The following is a 21,968-nucleotide window of genomic DNA, read 5'->3' as shown; positions in this document are numbered from 1 at the left end:
AAGATGGCGGCTGCAATTACCCCTTCCCGGTGAAGCCCTGCTGCAGTCCTGAGCTATCTACCCTTCGATGACCAGAGGAGTTCCAGTCCGGAGTCGTCTTCCCTTGAGCCTGGTGGGGATAACCAGCTGATCTTCCACAGCCAGAGGATCCTCTTCTTGGTCGAAATCACTGCACTGCTGTAGTGGTCCGGATAACCATCTGAAGAGCCTCTCCTGTTTTTAAGGAGCGCACCTTTTATTCACCGTCGCTGCTGCCGGCTTTATCCCTGTGTGGTGCAGACCCCTCCAGACGTCCTCCTTCACACCGAAGCTCCAGGAACCGTGGGTCTGCAGGTAACCAACAGGAACAACTGCCGTGGCACCAGCTTTTATATTGAATAAGGTACTGTGTTCTGCTTGAGGAATTAGGGTGAACCCCTTTTCTCTACCTCCAAGGCTTGCCCTTGTTTTCCCTCCTTATAACTTTTGCTTCCTCTGTTGACAATATCTAAGTACTCCTGGCAACGTTGAATCTTGAACTGGCCGACTGTGTGATCCTCGACAACAGGAACCCGGTTCCACTTGACACTGGCTCCGGCCTATTGACTTTTGAATTCCGTCAGTGTTCTCTGATTCTGTCTGCCTTGACAAAAGTATTGCCTATGATTTTTGCCCCCAACTCTCTGGTTAGCTCAGGTGCTAAGTGTGTTTTTTCCCCGGCAACATTTCTTGCCGCAAATACGCGTTTCTTTAGGAAGACAGAACTGTCATTACTGTCAAAAAGTGATCGCAAGTGTATTCCCTGTAGCGTCTTTTGTTTCATAACACTGGTTCGTTAAAACCTAGGGTACTTACCTTGAGTTAGAGTGTACCAAAGTGAATGGGTTGGTTGTAATGTAGTTTACGTGTGGTTTTGAATTAATAGAAGTGTTGTGTTTATAACAGATGGTTTAAAAATAAATGTACTTATATTTTTTACCTGAAACCTTGAGTCAGTGTTTGCTTGAGTCACAGTAATTGTGGTCCCTTTGTGTAATCTCTGCTACTGCTCATATACTCTTGAGATAAGCCTGGCTGCTCCGCTACTGCTACCACTTTAACATAGTAGTACAGGCGTGTACCAAAGGTAAAACTTGTATTTCCAACTGTGGTCTTAATTGTGTGTAATGGTCCCTAAGGGCAGTGCACAGGATTCTGCCTAACGGTTACTACACTGTTTTTTGCCTGAATTACCACCAATTTTCAGTGGTTCATATGAGTGGCTATGAAGTTGCCTGTTCTTACTGTCTGCCCCAAAACATAGATAAAATTTATATGAGCATGATTTCAGACAGCCTTTGTGTGCCTGATCTTATTCATTAATCGTATCCATTTTTCCAACAACTAATATATCTAATGTATAACTTATTCCCACAGTTTAATAATTTTTTGAGGAAGCTCCAGGCTGCTGGATATCTGAGAGTGGGCCCAGATATCTATAGACAGCTAACTGGTCCATTGGAGCCTCCCCAACCCGACTCCATCAAAAGACCACAGTACCGCCTGGTACCAAAGTAACATTTTCAACATACGGATGGAGCCTACTATGCCTCATTAAACTCTGGTTAAAGCCTTGCAGTGATTGTAGGCATCGGATTTAAGTCTCTGGGACTGGCTACCTTAAATACATGCAGGGGATTTGCCTTTTTCTCTGCTACATTCTTTTTCTTCAAGTAGGGAGAATATGCCATCTTGGCTCAGAGGTTCCCACCGCCCAATGTCTGTGGAATATAGCAGGTCTTGGTGGCATAACATCCCACTCTTGCATCTATACTCATTGTGCTTCAAGTGTTTCTGCCTGCACTACTTTTAGGCTCTTTACTTGCTCGCGATGGACTTCTGGTTTAGGCACTTGAAAATAACTTTCATTAGGCCTCGAGCATCGAATTTTAAGGAGTTTGTGAAGAGAAAAAAGAAGCAGATGAGAAGAAAGACATTTTATTCTTCAGTACCCTTCCTTGTTGATGCCTCCTTTGCTGTCACTCTGGGCTGTCATGGCTCTGAGATAGTTGATCAATGCTATACTGGGTGTGAGCGAGAGTATCCCCTAATTATGTCTTTCCAACAACTAATATTAGCTGTCTTGTGACACTGACCAGCTGAGTCAAATCCAAGCTGACATAACAGTGCACCTCTCCACAAAAGAAGCTAAGGTTAAGGGCATGTTTCCTTCCACTGGGTGTATTGTGAGGTTCCACGCATGCTTCCATGTCCATGATTTTCCCAAAGGGCTCAAAGAAGCCTATATTCGGTAGAAGGCACCATGTTGGCCTTTCCATTGATCGTGTTAGAACGTGCAAGACCGAAGTTACTTGGTATTCATTACTGGAATCCTTCAAGAAAAGCAGTGTCATTTGAGTCCATTGTCAGCCCTTTTCAGGAGGATCACATGTTCCTTCTTCGAATTAGTGTTTAAACTTCCTACCTTGAGAAAGCATGAGTGGCAATTCTCTCCCCCCGCACCCCATCTCCACACACCCCTGAGCCAACTAGTCCTCCAAATACAAGAGTTTGGATTTCATCACACACAACGATGTTTCCACTACTCATGGACAGCAGCGGCAAGAGGTCCTTCATGGTTTCCCTAGATAAGTACCTTGTCAGGGGTATACACAGCACAACCATCGGATGAAGTTAACCAACTCTCAAGCCATAAAGGTATTCTTTATTGATCTCATCAAGAAAGTTCTTCCTTTGATGGTAGTTGACCCCACCACTGTTAACTACGTTTATTCCCCTTCCAGTGGATCCTCCTCCACTCCCTACTGCAACAACCTTGCCTCATTCAGATCCTCCTAGGGCAGATCAATTTAGGAAAATGCTTAGTGAACAGCCACTTGATAACAAGATCAACTTCAGATGCAAAGGATGGGGTAGAAGATGAGGTACCAAATTCTTAAAATCTTTTCTTGAGAGAATGCTGCTATTATGGAATACATGGCCATCCCTGCGGCAAAAGGCTTTTCGGTGGAGTAACGTGCCCAGTCTACAGTTCTATTTCACAGGAAGGATGCCTGTTCAGGTGCTGATCTACAGAAAGAGGTACGTAATGTAGTCAAGATAATATGGGAGAAATCCCATTGTGCACCGCCAACAAATAGGCCAATAGATACACTCTATAGACTTCTCCCTTTGGAAATGATCTGCCTTTTATTGTTGCAAGCCAAATCTTAATTGCTAGCCGATGCAATATTAAGTTGCAAGAGCATTTCCACCTCCTCTCCGAAACCTGTCCCAAGGAGGAAAAATAACTTACACTGTGAGCAGAAAACTCTACAAAAACATGCATCTCCAACAAGTGAATCCTGATACGCTGCTGGCAACTTGCAACCAACAGTGCTGGAAGAAGTGAAGTAGTCTTTATTTGAAAATGGTCTTGTTCTTGGCAAGCAGGAATTTTCATTCACATCGTATTGAAGGCATGTGGAAGGCAGGTGACGTGATGGTTGTATATTAGTGCACCATAGAGATACAGCAGCACAAGTAATGTGCAGTGGGGTTGATAGGCTCTATCCATGATGGATGATGGTCTCCAAATTACAGACACACTTCCAAGAGAGAATTCTGGCCTTTCCATTCAACGGGTTGGATCCATTTCATCCATCAACTGACAAGGTACTTATAAAGAAGAAAACATCCTCGCTGTAAACAACTATCTGATTGAATGTAATGGTTCTCATTGAAAAATGTGCATTTTGAATGGCTTCCCATTAAAATATAATATAAACTAATGTTTAAAATAGCAAAACAGTATTTTATTCTAAAATTAAATTCGCTATTGCAAAGGAGCTGCTGTGTTTACTGCAACTGACACGGGAGGACGCTGTCAAAATCACAAGCTTTGTTGGCTATGAAATCCTCAAGCCTAGACACTGCAGGACATATGCCCGAAAAGGATAGGGAGAGTATGCGTTGAAAGAAAGCAAATAAGCGGTCTCCCTCCCATCACTCTTCATCTCACAAGAAAGATTAGCAGAGACACAGGCGTGCCTCTGACTTGTTGGGTGAAAGGGGTAAGCCCTGTCCTCCGGGAACTGCAGTCTCGTGGCTGCGTTGGACCGTATCAGTGCATTTCACTGAATCCATTTTCACCTAATATGAAATCTTCTAAATGTATTTTCTTCGAATTTGGTTGGGTAAGTGAGTACATTTTAAAACCTAGATGTGGTAGGGTAAGGGGATAGGATAAGTTGGGGGAAGTGGGAGTCCCCCCCTCCCCCGCATAATTACAAAACAAATAGAAGAAATTTGTTTTCAAAGATTTCCCCTTTACGTGAAGTTAATTTGGTGAAATCACATACATCCGCATTGGACATCGGCAAGCACGCCCACATCTGCGGCAAGAAAATCTGCCCACTGGCTGCCTGTCAAAGACAGAATCAAATTCAAGATTTTCTTCTTAACCTTCCCGTGCCTCGCCAGCAATACCCCACCTTACCTGTCGGAAAAAATTTAAAAACACTCATCAACCAGACCAGTAAGCTCAGCCTACAAGCATCGCCTTGCAACACCACGTTACAACAGGAAGAGAGCCGGTGGGGCCAGCTTCCTTGTCTGTTCCCCCTGCTGTGGCACAACCTCCCTCCCACTCTGCATGGTGAACCATCTTTCCTCACCGCCAGGAAAAAGCTCAAAACGTATCTCTTCAACTGACACTTTTGATCTTTCTCCATCTGCAACTTGCGCCTAGATGCCTATGGGCTTTGCGCGCTCCCAATAACTGTACTAAATAAATCCTCAAAGCGGTTTTTCGAGGGAGGAGTGGAAGGAATTTCAGAAACAGGTGATGCAGATCTTCTAAAAGGTCACGGCTGGATCTACTTTGTCCTCCTTTTTGGCACCGACTACGCCCGGTTTCGTCCCCGATGAAGGTAGCCAAAGGTGGTGCATCGCCTTAAAGCTCCACCTCAGGCAAGATAAAGTCTGCATATGTGTCAACACCATCATCAGAGGCATCGAAGGGTCATGTTGAAATCCCTCTGTCAATAGATCTTCTGTGGGACCGAGGCTTTGGCCCAGAGTCGAGGTTGGATTTCTTTGAATCCATACAGGCACCCAGATTTCCTTTGGAATGGAGCCCTTATTAGGGACGGACATGGGCTTGGCAGAGAGTCTGCACGATTTGAGCTTGCTGAACATGTCTCTCCAAGTCAAGAAGCTGTTTGTCCCCATACCCTAATGCCAAGTACTCCAAGGCGTTTGAAAAGGTGGTTGTTGCCCTCGGCGCACCATTGAAACAGCCCCAACATTTGAGCTGACAGATATTCCTGACAAGAAGCCACAGTTAGAAATAGCCTTACTGTTCAACACGGCCAGAATGGACCCAGTCATGCACTTTTGGCTCCTTCCGTGCTCAACTCCGGTAGACTTACTTACAAGTATAAGCCAGCGAGAGGCGATCTTCCCTTTCCAATGGCACCCACAACATCCAATTTCCCTACCCAGAGAGAGTAGAAGATCAACAGCCCTTTGCTCAAGAAAGTGTTTGCCTCAGGGAACATGGCGTTGCAGGTCATAAATGCATCTTGTGCTTTTGCCAAATATTCACATGCCCTTTGGAGGACTATTTCAGAGGTAGCCGACTATTTCCTCTGGGGGAGATCGGGGACGATTTCCTGGATATGGTCAGGAATGGCAAGGAGACTGTCCAGGCACTTAAGGCCAGCCTCGACATCACAGATTCCATAAGGAGGTTTATTTTATTTTATTGTTTTTTTTTTTTATAGCACGCCTAAAACCGTACTTGAGTTTGGTTTCAAAGCACAGATCCGGGATTCAAACCTTTGTTGCTCTGCGTGGTCTTGCTTCCAAGACCAGCGCGTTACCCCAGTGCTATGGCTGAACAGTGCTGCACAAGACCTCATATTATTGAGGATCAGGGTTCTTGCCTAATGTTCGGCAAAGCTCTTTGACTTGGCATTTGAGGGAGAGCACCTGTTTGGGCCTAAAACGGACGAGTCTTTGGAAAAATGTATGGACTCGAAGCTAGCAGCTAAGTCATTGGGTTTGGCGGTCCAACAGGCAACCAAGCAGACTTTTTCTTTTGGCTCAAGAGTTAGAAAGCGCAGCTGCCACAGGCCAAATAAGGGCAGAGGAGATTATCACGCCCGGCTTAAGTAGAGGCGCGCCGAAGGATCAGTCAGCTTTGGCGGCACCGTCGACACAAAAATCTCTGAATTATACCCTTGTGCTTCTCTGTTTTGGAAGGTTAGTGTCCTGGTTTGTGGAAAGGTGGAAGGAGATCAGCTCTGACACCTGGGTCGGCCAATTGGTGGAACTAGGGTACTGTTTACCCTTACTAATCCCTTTGTTTCACAGAATGACTGTCTCGGCAGAAGGATTCAGTTGCTAAAATGGGGCTAAGACGCATATAGATCAAATTTAAGCTGTGCAGGAAATACATTATTGCCTCTAGTTTTAGAACAGTTATAGCAATACATTTAATAATTTTAGTATGCATGCAGTCAGAAAATGTAAAGGGTTTCCAAATATTCTTGCAAAACGGAATATATAATTCTTCTTAATGGCATAAGTCCATACCAGGAATTATAAGGAAAACTTAAGTTCAATTTTAATTACACATTCTTAAGGGGAGGCCTACCTCATAACTAAAACATACCCTTATGACCTAACAAATTTAGTGGGCCAATTGCAAAAAAGGAGGATCCTAGTTGGCGTGTGTAAGTGAAGGGAACCTATCATAGGCTATGTCTAATCCAAAATTGCTGCGTCAAAGGATGCTATATAGAAGGAGGTGACTGCGGATTTAAATTAAAATACGTCGAAAGAGAGGAGAGTTTTTTGGTTAAACAGAAAAGGAAGAGGGCCTGCTAGTGAGGAGAAAAGCGGATTGGGGTTCCACTTAAATGTGGTTTATAGAAAATCACCTTAACGTGGACTGCGCCAGAAGGTCAGAATACAGAGACATTCCCCAATACAGAACCAAATTGCCTTGGAGGGATTTGGGGCACTAGTTACTGAATTGAAAGAGGGGGCGTGTCTGACCTTTGTAAGGCAAACATGAAGTGAGTATAATCATCAAAGGGCATTTAAACAAATTCATTAACTAAATGCCACATATCAATTGAAAGCATTTTGGGGTACCCTGTTCATAATCTGTGCCACTGAAAGGGGGAATATAGTGCAAGACGTTATGTGCTCAGTGATTGATAATAGCAATCCTGTTTTGTTCCCCATAAGAAGTCTTTTCTCCAGCAATTTGGGATCTCTGAAGGCCTACACTTCTCAAAAGGAAATGTGGAAATGCCAGTCCTTGTGATTGGTCTCTGCCCTAGTCAATAAAGTAATTTCAACCTATTCCCAATGAACATATGAGCTGGGGTGTTGATAGTGTAGACCAGATCCCTAGAAAATAGTTTAAGAGTTAAGAGTTACAGTCGCAGCATTTCAAAAAGAAATATAATTCTTCTAAAGACTTGGGTTCAGGAATTCTAACCAGGTCAATCCCGCAAAACGTTTTTATTTATGCCCTATCTAGAAACCAAGGGTGCCTCAGACAGTGCCAAACATTTTAGAGTTGACTCAGTCCCTGAATAAAAAAGATCATTTGTTAAGCTAATATGATTCTCTGCTGTCAACACTTGTCGATGGTTTCAGCGTAAACAAAGTGAATTGCTTTGTTTCAAACTTTATTCTTGGAATGCTTTTGGTCTTTATGAACCAAAAAGCAAATGTTAATGGGTATTTTTATATTTGAGAGTATTTTATTCTTTTGCCTAGAATATTAATTCATGTCTGCTTTTACACATTTGGATGTTTGTGTGTATTATGAATGCAAACATAAGTGAGGCAGCATTAGGCAGGTTGTGTTTTCTCTTCTGTAGACAAGCTGCCTGTATTCAGATGGAATATTTTGGGTAACTTCTCCAGCCTTGGAAGTTGAGGGCCCTTCCTTAACGTCTTGATACGTTATTTTAAATAAAACCGAATATTGAAATTAAAACAGCCTGTTTCTTGCCCCAGGTTGTGGGTTGCAATGGTCATGGACGTGGTATTAGGTCAGGGATATTTCTCTGTAAAATTAATCACAGATTAGAATGTAAGTGTATTCCATGGATACATGTAATTCCTCCACAGGCAGATAAATTGCATCATTCTGAGGAAGCGATTGCAAAGGCATTGCAGTTTCATATGTCAGAGACAGGAACGCTCCAGTCCACATGTCGGAAACAGGACATCTGCTGGTCTCTTGGTTTTTTTGTAGATTTCATGACCCTCTGCATGTCGAAGCATATCCAGAGAGCGTGGATTCTTTCATTGGTTGGGATTCCGCCTTCCTCTATTACATCCTCCCCTGTTGCAGATGGAGATTCAAATTCTGAAGAAGTCTGGAGAACCGAAAGGCGATTGTGATTCTTCTCAAGGCTCTTTGCAATGCTGAACCAGGTTGTCCTGCACCTTCAACCTTTTCCTACCCCGAGCAAAAGTCAAGTTAATGACCCCCAGTCATATTCAATCACCCCTAACGCAATCTAATTGGATCTGTGTAACCGATCAGAAGGGCACTATTTCCCTGCCAGATTTGGCTTCCACATTAACAGCATTGATGCTACTGGATAGGGAGCAGTCCAGTCCAATACAGAGTACTTGCTTTTGGCCTCAACTCTGGTCTGAAACTTGCGAAACTCATGTCTGCGGTAGCAACGCATGTTCTCATTGTTCTTAAGTCTGCGCTGCAAACTTTGCTAGAACTTCAGTTCTCCTGGTCCTTTCAGTAAATCTGAAAGGGTTAATTATGACCCCTACTCTTAGACTACACATGTATGGTACACTAAAGCAACTTCTGTTTCACCCCACTCCCTGGAGTTCGGCTCTCACTTCCTGCGATTAGGTGTATTGACAGTTCTGGAGTTTCTCTGCACCCACCCCAGTAAAATGGCCCCTTGTTGCAGTTTTAAAATGTGTGAGCCCAGGGGCGTGGCCAGGAGCAGACCGAACGGCATGGCTCCTTAGGTGCTCCTGGTCAGCCCCGTCGTCGTAGCGAACTCCTGCGAACCGAAGCCGCCGCCAACCTTATACTTGGCATGGCAGAAGCATGAAAATATGCTGCTCACAGTGAGCTGGGTCTGGGGCGGCGTGAGGCGTCCTTGTGGCCTGGAGGGCTCTGCGCTCTCTCGGCGCTCCGGTGATAGGACGGACAAAAGGCGGGGGGCGCCCGTCTTGACTGCAGCTACGATGGGGGAGGGGCGAGCCACCATCGGCCCAAGCTAGCGGTGTACCGCCGCGGGGACCCGTACCTGCCTCCACCAAACGGAGTCGTCGTGCGGGCTCTGTATCTGGCCCCCGAGACAATTCAGCTACTGCAGCCGAGCGAATACACAGCTGCGGCCCTGGGATCCCCCGAGTCAGCAACTTCTCTACGGATCTGGAGCTGGGCGCGGCGCCCTCAGCCTGCGAGCTCCGGAACAGCGCATTGAGTGCCCGGGGCCTTGCTCCGGCCCCTCTGCCGTAAGAGCACCCTATCAATACAGCGGAGAGTAACAGGTCACTGGGAGTTACCCTAAAGCGCAATACTTACAACCCCAGCGCTCGCAGTGGCCTTCATGCCAGTCCAACCGGCGAAGTACCACAGAGTCGCAAGCTAACTCCCACCTGGCGCAAGGCACTTCCATTGGAGCACTGACCACTGCTGCGCAGGAGTCCTCCGATTCCGTAAGAAGCCGGCGGATTCACAGCATTTCTCTCCCACACTCGCAGCCCAGAGGAGTCATGTCTAAAAGCGGCAAAGCAGCAAAACAAGCAGACATCACATCAATGCTGACTAGCTCATGCCAGAATAAAACAGGAAAGTCTGACCACACCGCAGATTCCACTCCTGGGAGTGCCCACACAATGGAGCAAGTACAGCCGGAGCAGTTTGCCACTGAAACGGACTTAAAAGACCTGCTTCTGGCCCTCACCAGAGAGATCCAAAAGGACACTGAGGAAATCACCAAAAAGATCGCTTCTCTGGACAGCAGAGTGGAAGAGGTGGAAAAACGCACTGAGGAAGTGGAGAACGGCCTGTGCAATAATACATTCGAGCTGGAGTGTGGTTTAAAACGGATAGCAGCCCTGGAGGCTAGATGCGGCGCACTTGAAGCCAAGCAGGAGGACAGCGAAAAAATCGATCCCGTCCCAACAATATACGCATCCGTGGAATCCCCACCACAATCACCAACGCAGAGCTCGAGGCCTTCACCAAAGACCTGTTTAGGTTTATAATACCACTTCCGGACAGTGTCCCCCTAGAAATTGACAGAGTCCACCGCACAGCGACAAGACAAACGTCATCCTCCCCTCCGGATGTTCTTGCTCGGATCCACTTTTTTAGAGTCAAAGAGGAAATAATGAGGGAGGCCAGGTCCTCGAAGCAAAACACTTTCAGAGGCGCTAACATCGCACTATTTCAAGACCTCGCAAGCGTAACCCTTCAGAAACGGAGAGCTCTCCGCAACCTAATGGAATGGCTGCAAGAAAGTAATATAAAATACTGCTGGGGTCATCCAATGGCCTTATGCTTCAATTGGGAAGGAACGCGCTGGCAGATCCGTAACCCTAAGGAAGCGGAACGGTTTATGGGTATAGGGTCCACCGATGAGAACTCTGAGTCAGCCGCGCGCTCCCCATCACAACCCGGTTCGCCAACGCCCAACTGCCGGTCTCGCGCCAGCCTGCGCCGCAAGCCCCAGGGCCCCAGGGCCCCCCCGTAAGCAGCATAAATCAAACTGACCGACCTTCAATACTATACCTGCAGCCAACATGACAGGTCAGTGCCTTACTCCCCTAAAGCACCTGAGAGACATGTTGGCACCATTATCGCCCCGGATCCCCCCCCCTCTCACTGGGTGGGGGAGGGGGGAGCCCGGCGCTCATGTGGACACCAACACACATGCAGTTGTACACTCAACCTTACACCAACACTACTTTCACTGCCTCTATGCCCTCAATACCGTGACCCTGTGAACATTTCTATCCCCGCGGGCCGTGACCCCCGACGGCGGGGCTGGCTAGCAACCCCGCGAATGAGCTTTATGGTCTCATTCTTACTGTTCTGGGGGGGTGGAGGGGGGAAAGGGTAGTTGTGGGACCGGGGAATTGTTCAGATCCCCAAGGGTCCCAGTTGTTAGTTACGGTTCCACCTACAGACATCGGTAGCAGCAGTACATTATCTCACACACATGGGAGCCCCGCAAGGGCCCCCCGGTTGCTATATAGCACTGCCCGCACAGAGCCATCAACGGCCACATAACTGACAGGCACAGACAACGCAAGAGACGTCCGCATCCTGACGTGGAACGTCCAGGGGCTTAACTCCCCAAGGAAGCGCAAGTTGTGGAGAATAGACTGGTGGCGCTAATGGGGGATGTAGTAATTCTCCAGGAAACTCACCTCCTACCAGCCGATGAGCACCGGGGCAAATTTAAACGCTTCAAACAGGGCTTCTTTGCCTCCAAAGGGGGAAAAAAGAGGTGGGCGGCGATCTTAAGTGACAAACTTCCTTTGTCCAATCCTACGGTTAAAAAAGACCCAGCGGGTAGATATCTTCTTGTACGCGGACACATTGCAGAGCAGCCAATCACAATCGTGGGGATCTACGCCCCCAACGCAAACCAGGATAAGTTCATATTAGAGCTCCTCCCACCGCTTTTAGCTTTCGCTTCGGGATACCTCCTAATCGGGGGGGACTTTAACTTAGTCCCGGACCCCGCAAGGGATAAATCATTGCCCCCATCCAATCTAGATTTCACTCGAACACTGGCCCTTGCCAGACTGTTAAGAGAGTCGGGCACGGTAGATATTTAGAGAGTAGCCAACCCAGAATCCCGCGACTATACATATTACTCAAACGTGCACGGAGGGCATCCCAAATTGATCTTCTAGTGGCCCCTAGCACCATATTCCCTTGTCTTAGCAATATTGAAATTCTCACGCGTATGGTATCCGACCACGCTCCAGTGTCGGCGAGCCTCTCGATCTCGGGAGGCCCTGACCCGCCTCTCAGATTTTGGAAGCTCAATGACACCCTCTTACTAGACCAGGGGATTAGAGGAGAGGTGGAAGATGCCTTGACCAACTACTTCCGGGAAAATCAGAACCCTGATATCACAATCAAGCTATTATGGGAGGCTATGAAGCCGGTAATAAGAGGGGTACTTATTAGTGCAGCCGCTGAGCGGACCAGAGTCTCCAGGATCCACACGCAGGCCTTAGAATCCGTAGTCTCCACCCTAGAAACAGATCTGAAGACCCGCTACTCTAGAAAGGCAGACCGGGAGCTAAAAAAAGCTAGAAGGGCACTGGAAATGCATTGGGCCGACCGCACTGCAAAGGCCCTAGCTTATATGAAGCAATTTTATTACCATAAAAGCAATAAGGCAAACCCGCTGTTGACATACAAACTACGAAAAACACATAGCAGAAACAACATCACGTGCCCTACAGGGTTGGACGGGGAAAGCAAATTTACCACCCCAGACATCATAGACACCCTAGTAAATCATCACAAATCGATCATGCAAGGACCACCCTCGTCTCCAGAGATTAGAGCCCAGCAACAGCACTATCTAGCGTCATTTCATGCCGCAGTCTTCACATCCCCCCTTGACTCCCTAGAAACCCTGATTTCCGCAGAGGAAATTCTAGACGCCATAAAGTCACTAAAGAACACCGCCCCAGGCCCAGACGGGTTCACATCCAAGTTTTACAAGTCATTTGCACGCATACTAACTCCGCAACTAACACTGCTATTCAATTCTTTCCTATCTACCAAAAAAGTAACAAATTCCATGGCTGAATCAACCACCATCCTACTAGAAAAACCGGGGAAGGACCCTGAACAGGCGGCCTCTTATAGGCCAATAGCATTGATGAACACTGAGGGGAAAATCTACTCTAAGATGCTAGCGGCCATGTTAAGCAGGATTTTCCCCAAGTTAGTACACAATGACCAAACAGGTTTTATCCCAGGCAGGGGAACACACGATAATGTTAGGCGCACACTAAATATTATCGAATTTGTGAACAGAATGAAGATCCTGTTGTTGATAATATCCCTTGACGCACATAAAGCGTTTGATCTTGTAAACTGGGACTATATTCGGAACACCTTAATTAGCATGGGTCTGGGCCGCAACTTCATAACTTGGACAAACTACGCTTCTCCATCAACGAATTTACGAGTCAATGACAGGAAATCAACGCCCATCCCCATATCTAGAGGGACCCGCCATGGGTGCCCACTATCACCCTTGGTGTTTGCCCTATCTATGGAACCGTTTGCCGAGGATTCGCCGTATCCAAACATCAGGGAGGTCACGGTGGGGGGATTGAACATAAAGTAACACTTTATGCGGACGTTGTCCTCTTAACTATCACCGATCCAGATAGATCACTACAACCTCTGCTTGAAGAATTAGAGGCATTTGGGGCAGTCTCTGGGTTCAAAGTGAACTATGACAAGTCTTCAGCCTTACCAATCAATCTACCAAAGCGTCAGAGAGATACTCCTTGCCCCAACCTCCCGATCCCTTGGGCTAACGCCACAATGGAATACTTAGGCGTCCGCATCCCCAAAACTAGCGCACTAATCTACAAGCATTAACTTCCCACGGCTATTCAAAACCCTTCGAGCAGACTTGAAACGGTGGAGCAAACAGGAAATCTCCTGGCTGGGCCGTACCGCGGCGGTGAAAATGAATTTATTGCCCAGAGTGCTTTACCACTGCCATGCACTCCTGACCCATATCCCGGAGGTTGACCTCATCTCTCTGCAGCGGGAAATTATGAAATTCATCTGGGCGGGGGGGGGTAAAAGACCTCGTATTGCAAAGGAAATTATGACCCGAATCCGCCAGTTGGGAGGGCTGGGAGTTCCGGACATTCCCAGATACCGGCGGGCAGCCCAGCTTGCGCACGCCTTCACTTGGACTCGCATCACAGACCGCCCACGTTGGCTACAACTGGAGGAGGCATGGTGCGAGTTGCCCCTGCCCGTCCTGCCACACATCCAGTCCTGGAGATCCACCACCACCACCCTGAACCCTTTACCAGCAACTTGCAACACGGTGGATGGTTGGAAAACCGTGATCAGGAAATGGGGAATAAAGAGCTCACTGGGCCCACTGACTCCAATCTGGAGCAATCCAGGCTTTTCCGCCGGCCTCTGTAGCCGCAGCTTCGTTAAGTGGGTAGAGGGCGGCCTCCATAGAATCTCTGACTTCCTAAAAGAGGGTCAGCTGCTATCATTTGAGGATTGCAAGTCGAGATTCAATGTCCCCGAGGAGGAGTGGTTCTGCTATACGCAGATACGCCACTGGATCTCTCAGCGCACCGTCAAAGAGCGTGGCTCCAGAGGCCTAACACCTCTAGAACTTACCGTAACGTATCCCCCCCCCCCCCCGAGGGGCAAGATATCTGCCCTTTACAAACTCCTGGAAAAGGCTAACGCAGAATCGAAGGAGAGATATATGTTTAACTGGGAGAGAGATCTGGGGCGCTCCCTGGAGCCAGAAGCATGGAACAAAATATGGACAAGACTGCACAGCAGCACTCAATGTGTCGCCAATAAGGAAGGAGGGTATAAGGTTTGCTTCAGGTACTATATCACACCAGCCCAACTGTATAAAGCAGGCGCAAGCTCATCGCTGAACTGCTGGAGAGGTTGTCCGCAAGAGGGGTCGCTGTTCCATCTCCTGTGGGAGTGTCCCAAAGCGGCGCACTATTGGAAAGGGGTATTGACGCACATTCAAGCAATCACAGGTCTTAGTATCCCATGGGACCCGGAATCATTTTACTGGGAGACACGGGGGATGGGCACCTACCGCTATCGGGGAGCGCGGCCCGCTTATGCACACACCTGTTAACAGCTGCCAAAATAGCCCTCGCCCGCCTTTGCAAGCACACCGAGGGTCCCTTGATCCCACTGTGGTGGGCTAAATGTTGGGACATCGCCATAGCGGAGAGGGTCACCGCGCTCCTCATGGACAGCCTCAACCCTCTTCGAGACATTTGGGCCCCATTTATGGACTCTGCGGAACGCTATCCAGCCCTCACGCAAAAGCCTCCCACCGCGCGCTGGCTATTCTAAATCATGAGCCAGGTCACCCCCCATCACACAAAACCCCTCTCTGCCGCCCACGGTCCACACAGCCAAGTAAATCTGCGAATGAAATGCATGCTAATTTTCTTGACTTTATTATTGCCATAATCTGTGCTTTCATGCGTTTCTGCCAGAAAAAATGTGTGAGCCCAGTCTGCACTTTGAGCTATTTCAAAAGGCGGGGAACCTGGGAGGACAAGTTCTTCCTGTCAGGGTCTTCCTCTTCTCACAGCCTTCCCTTCCTGAAAATCGATGTTAATTCCATAAAGTCGTTTGTGCCTCACAGAACTAAAGCTGCCTTGGGCTAGAGATGTAATGAAATAGTAGCTTCTCACAAATGTAAGGTTCTTAACATACACAGCCCGGCAGCACAACACTCCTAGCTCTACCATAAGGTTTTTTTTATAATCGGGAATCTTCTCAGTCGCACAAGGATTTCAGAGGAGGAAAGGGGACGGTCAAGTAGACGTACAGTTTAGAATTTACGGTGAGTAACTTGTTGTAATCACAAGATGGTAAGGTAGATACACACCGAAATGTGTTTTTCTTTGCCTAAAAACATACTGTGGGACTGCATACCTCTCACCCACAGGCAGCTTGCTACAATTTGCTGCCACTATAGGGCGAAGTTTTCTTTCCTGAGGTTTGCAAATCGTGCAGAGTTTGAAACGGACACAGTTATAATCACTCTTAAGCAACCTCATGGTGTGATTTCATGTTCACTACAATCTGTTGTCAGCCATTGTACTTGATGCATCATCATCATCATCTCTGGATGCAAATATCACTAACATTGAGCAAGCGATTTGCTGCATGTTAGTTACTATGCCCTAGTCACTAGTACATTGAAAAGTAAGTTTGGGCTCTGCTAACTGACCCATGAGGTGCAAAAGGCAGTTGTGTTTTCAGGATACGCTATTCCCCAAGAATACATTTGAAAAAAAGTTACATGTAACAAACCTCTCTGAAACCTTTTAGGACACGCCAATTTCTTCTGACTCAGCAGATGAAGTACTCGTAGCTTAGAAAATATGATCACACCAAGCTTAGACCCCTTGTCTTCCTAGGTCACTTAGAGGATTATGCCACTACACAAAAGGAGTAATGACTAGGGCAGAGAGAGTGCCCTCTTTTTAGGGAAAAAGTGGGCATTGCAGCGCCTATGGCAGAAGACTCACAGCCAAGAGGAGATTTGTAGGTATGTTAGGCTTTACCAAAGGCAAGAAAGCCTGCCTGCATGGTCGCCTTTGCAGGCGCCCAATGTATCTACAGAAGTGTTTGAGATCTGTAGAGAACTGCATCACCCGCCTGAATGCTCATCGGCTCTTCTTGCCCCCCAAGACTTGCGGGACAATCCTGCTTCCTTATTCCTTGAGAATGTGAAGGCAATTCAATCTAGCATTATATTCCACCTATGCTATGATGGCCTTTCCCATTTAACACCCATCCATGCAAATCCTCATTTGCCTCCTCTGAGCCCGTAAATCCTGCCGAGATTATGAAAACTGTCAGGGAAAAAAAGGAGAGCATCTTCTGAATCAATTTCTCCCACCCCGCAGTCGCGATCAAAGAGAACATGCAGTTCCTGACATCCACCTGGGTAACCTTTTTTCAACTGCTCGTTCAGCTCAGAACACTTTCCTCAAACCTTAACTAAGACCCACATCACACACATTTCAAAGAAGCCATGGGACGACTCTGCTATCCTGGATAACGTTCTACCTGCAGCAAACACACCTTGATTATGGAGAAAATGGCCACTCCGCAGCTACCGTGCTTCAGTGAGTCTAACCGTTTCTTACATGAACATCACTCCGACTTACACCTACCCGAGGGACTGAATCTGCCTTGCTATCGATGAGGTATGGATGGCTGCACAATGCCACACCTGAAGTTCTCATCCTCTAAGGCCTGTCGGCAGCATTTTACTCAGTCCACCATACTATCCTCTTCAACCACATTACTGGCCATTTGTGTAAGATTCTCTTTAACCTGGGCAATCAATCCCAAAACGCAGCATCTATATCGACATACTTTGTCCAGTATCAATGATTGGATGATTTATAAATGCCTATGCCTCATCGTGTCCAAAACAGAGATAGTTTATTTGCTTTCCCACCTCTCCATCCTTGCCTTTTGCTTGGTTTACCACCAGGGGCATCCCTCAAACCTACATTGTCCCAGAGGGAAAAAACACAGCTGTTCTTCTGATGGCTCACCTTCCTTTCCTCAAGTTCAGGACATCCCTAGCAAATCACACTACTACTACATGCTTAAATAGTAGGGGTGGTCAGAGCATTTCTTTTCTCCCGCGTAGTCTGATCTAATAGCTTGTTCTTGTGTCCCCCCCAAGAGCCTTTAATCCACCACCTGCAAAGAATTCAAAATAAATTAGCAGGAAGCTCTTGGGCCTGAAACCTAGCAATCACCGGCCCTCAAATCCTTGTGCTGGCCTCCCGCAGAAAGATGGATATTATTCAAAGCCTTGGACTTGTACCTCATCCATCAAGCCTACTGGGAAAGTGGAGCAGTCTACATCCAGCAGAAACTCCTCAAACCCTGTACTGCTTGAGTTTTAAGGTCTGCTAACTCCTTCTCATTCTCGTTAGCCAGGCCCAAAATAAAATAAATTCAGGGGCTGACTGGTGAACACAGCTAAAGCCTCATTATGGAGCAGCCTTTCCGTCACTCTGAGATCTCACACAACCATCTTCTACTCAGGAAGTGACTTAAGGACACACCTGTTCAAACTCTCTTTTTAACACTCGAAGATGGCGCTGGCCTTGAAGTTTCTAGATCTGTGTAGGCTCTGAAGAACCATCCCTCTACCTGACTCACGCATTAGGTGCATCATTGTATCTCTTAAAACTTACTTGCACTTACTGATATGTTTCATGATTTGCTTGACTGTATTGCACTTCTCCCAGCAAAATATTCCACCACTTTGAAGGATCAGACCCCTTCCTCCTCTCCCCTTCCATTTCCAAGTTATCCTCTTGGGGCACTACAAAGTGATTGCGTTCACAACTGTCACCATATACACCCAACAAATGAAATAAATGAATATGTCTGTAAACACATTGCGATTTCATTATTTGATGGCCTGATGAGCCTAGTTTTGAAATAAAGGAGTGCCGGTTGAGCAAATCAGCTTTTTCGATATCCTCCATTTCCGAGTTTTTCTGATGGGGGAATTGGTGGCACACTGGTAAAAGTAAACGGGCCACAGTGAGGAGAAATGGAGGGATACGCTCATTATACATCTCTTTCTGGAACAATGCTTTTGTAGCCACATTGAAGGTTTATAGGGTCCAGGTGGCAGCTGCTGTTTCTCATGGCAGACGTGCAGCATTAACATTGGGCTTGGCCTATTTAGCCCACAAAGATGATGTTGGTCCCAAACAATACATGTGAGATATTAAATATCCGTTTTCCTTGCGTCTTCATCTGCAGATTAGGCGTGGTGTCCTACCTTTGGAACGCTGGATCTAACAGCAGCCTGATTGTGCCCTTCTTGCAACGAAAAGATGGAATCCCATCCCAACATTTTTTTATAGTCCACATATATTGATCTTCATGGAGGAAATTCGAAAACCTGTCTTGGAGACCTTGGAGTCAGACTTCTAAAAGCCGCTGTAGACCTTTGCATAAGTACTGGCTTTTCTGATCTTCTTTTCACTGTTTATAACTACTTTACAAAAGTATAGATGTGTTTACTGGCGTTTGATTGGATACCGTTTAACTATGTCGTTTTACGATTTTAATTATGGTCCTTTTGCAAATTATTCAGATTTTTTTTGTGATGTTTTCTATTAATTGCTCGTATGACAGATTCTGTCGGAATAAAGCTAAATAAGGAAGACATCCTCTGTAGTGGTCCACTTGTATTGTAAAAATGTATACATTTTATGAATAATGGTCATTGATCTTAAAAAGGGGTGCATGTCAAAAATAAAATTCTGGCAATTGCTTGAAAAACTCGATGCATGCCAATATAATGCATGTTTCTTGTTGAGAACTTTGAACATTTGTGTAACTGTCTTCCAGAAGGTAACGTGAACCAGTGGCTGTGCTCAGGGGTCCTCACTGTTTAAGAGCCACTAGACTGGTCCAAAGCCTGTGCATGATTGTGAATAGCTCTACATTATTTACGTCACTATTTTACTGAATATTTGAAAGAAAATCAAATTAGTGTATGTGGAGAACTCTCCTCTGCCACGAAGGGTAACGGGGTCTGGGGGAAAAGAAACAAAAGTAACACCATTCGCACAAAGAAAGTTGGGGTGAGGATTGATGGTTACCCATATAACAGACATGCGGCGTGTCAGGATATTCAGGAGCCCTTGCCACGTTTCGGAGGGAGGTGCCGTCATTTTGTGTTAAACCACATGTGCCATCTCTGGAGCCATGGTATCTGGCATCTAATCCTACTCCAAACTCTTTTGGGATCCTAGTCAAATCACGTGTTCCACCTGTGCTTCAGATGTGTTTGAGCAGGCTAAACCTCAAAATGAAGGTCTGCTCATATAGGAAATGCTTCAGAGCCTGAACACATTAAGGTGGGGTGTCCAACCTCCATGTATTCAGCTTTCTGAATATTGAACTAGGTGCATGTATATAGTGAATGGGTAGAATTTAGCCGCGCTTTGAATTCACACTCTTCTTAATTCAGCTCCATCTACGCAACCAAAAACCAGCCAGGAAACGCGGGTACGTGTCAAACTCCACACTTATGGAAACGAGCCAAAGGCACTGCCATTCACCTCCTCGCCTCTACCATGAGACACTACTCTAAGACACATTACACAACACTTCTGCCATAAGAATGCAGCCATCCCCAACAATAAATTTAGTATAGCTGAACACATGACGATTCTCCTGCTTTCGCAGACTCCCCAGACTACCGCTCAGCACCCATCCACCAAATACACCACTTTAACAGACATTGCCCAACAGCTCTGCCATAACAATGCAGCCATCCCCCACAATAAATTCAGTATAGCTGAACCCATGATGATTCTCCTGCTTTCGCAGACTCCCCAGACTACCGCTCAGCACCCATCCACCAAATACACCACTTTAACAGAAATTGCACACCACCTCTGCCATAAGAATGCAGCTATCCCCCACTATAAATATTTTCTCTAGCTGAACACATAATGATTCCCCTGCTCCCAGACACTCTCTGAATCACCTCACAGCACCCATCCACATGCCAGCTCAACATGGGTGGCTAGCAGGGACTTGGCCACCCCTTCCTACCATCATATTGGCTAAAATGCACACACGCATTCCAAACCTCTCTGACAACTTTCCCATACCCTGACTTTTGTCCCCGTGTGGACTTTCAACCTGCAGCACGTAGCGACCATACCAATGGTGAAAGGCACTATACAAATTAGAATTACATTTCTGTCTTTGGAAATGGCTACAGTGTTTTACCCCACAAGATGTGTGGGTTCAGTGGAGTACACCCGTAAAAAAATATTTTTTGTTATGAAAACGGACATACAAAAGACAACTTTCCACTATGGCTGAAAATGGATCTTCGGTGTTGGTACAAGTAATTGACATTTTTATCAGTGGTTAATCTGTATGGGGAAAGTGCCTAACACCATTAGGCATAGACAGCAAGCAGCACGTGACATGGAATAGTTGCAGGTCTTTGCTTGCATTGGCCTCCTGCTCCAAGATGAGAAATAAGCGGTAAGGTTTGAGGTCTCTGGGACCAGGAGATGTTGTAACCATGTCAGATTATTTGAATACTATTGGGCAATTCCTTTTACCTCCCTGTAACGTAGGTCCCCTCTCTGCCCGAATTTGGAGCTCGTATGGTGGATTATGTTTGCAGGCCGCCGCACTTTCTCAGAGGATGCCATTGGCGCCTGTCTCGCTCTGTCTTCTTGAATGTCATCATTGTGTTACATTGTACTGTTGTCTTTCGTTCGCAGATAGCATTGAAGCCAACATTGAAACTGCATCTTCAAATGTCGATTCAGCCAATGAGCAATTGGCTAAAGCAAGTCAGCACGTGGTAAGTTTTCTAGAATCGTGCACACATGCCGTGGGAAAGTAGCTCTGCTGTTGTCATTTCCTTGACTGCACGTTTCCTGGATTAGTGCTTTTCCTTGACTGCACGTTTGCTGGATTAGTGCTTTTTAAAGGGTACAATTGTCTCATTTAACAAGTGCACAATGTTTACTGGCTGCACTATGCTTCATGTTTGTTCAGCGCTTGCGTCAGGTCAATTGGCAGTCCGTGTTTTAAATTGTTTTCAGATTAAAAGAAGAGTCATTTATTTGCTGCTCTCAGGGGAGTCCACGAGGAGGGCATGGAATCCTCTTTACAGATATCAGTCGGTCCCCCAGGGCTCTTGTGTTTAATGAAGTTTTGTTGCAACAAAAATCCACGCAGCACCACTTCCGGAGGCAATGCTGTTAAACTGGTTGACAGCAAAATGATATTGGAGTATGTCAAGGAGGCAGTGAGCATTGCCTTTAAGCAGCTTCGTAATAGAGGCGCAAATTACATCTGCGCGAGAAAGTGACGGGTTGAAAAGAGTAAAGCAGTGACGAGAGAAGCCACATTATATTGCTTCTCCTTTCAGAATGAATGATGTAACCTGCCCTCTCCTTCGCCAGAACCTCTCCTAGCCTCCCCTTTGCTTGCCTTTCTGCAGTACACTTGACAACAAGGGTCCGGTCATAGTGGATAATATAGAGCGGTCCTAGTTTGGAAGGACGCTTTTTTGGTTATCAAAGAACCAAATCAACGATTTTCCCCAAGACCCCTCCTAAAGGATTCGTACTTGATGTGCTGTTGTCAAGGTATTTGTATGGGGCATAATCTG

At 46.5% G+C, this 21,968-nt stretch overlaps 1 protein-coding gene across 4 annotated transcripts in view; it reads left to right on the top strand.

The window, feature by feature from the left end:
* The window catches only part of TSNARE1 (t-SNARE domain containing 1), a 1,594,453-nt gene that overhangs the window by 1,485,558 nt on the left and 86,927 nt on the right, over positions 1–21,968 (top strand). For all 4 annotated transcript variants that reach the window (XM_069621720.1, XM_069621721.1, XM_069621722.1 and 1 more), the window contains one exon: positions 21,070–21,152. In XM_069621720.1, the coding sequence (XP_069477821.1) occupies positions 21,070–21,152 (83 nt within the window). The remainder of the gene's footprint in view (positions 1–21,069; positions 21,153–21,968) is intronic.

This window comes from Ambystoma mexicanum, chromosome 5q, assembly GCF_040938575.1.
Source record: "Ambystoma mexicanum isolate Mex_15411 chromosome 5q, UKY_AmexF1_1, whole genome shotgun sequence".
NCBI lineage: Eukaryota > Metazoa > Chordata > Amphibia > Caudata > Ambystomatidae > Ambystoma > Ambystoma mexicanum.
Note: the sequence above shows the minus strand (reverse complement) of the source record. Positions and strands in the feature narration are given on the sequence as shown.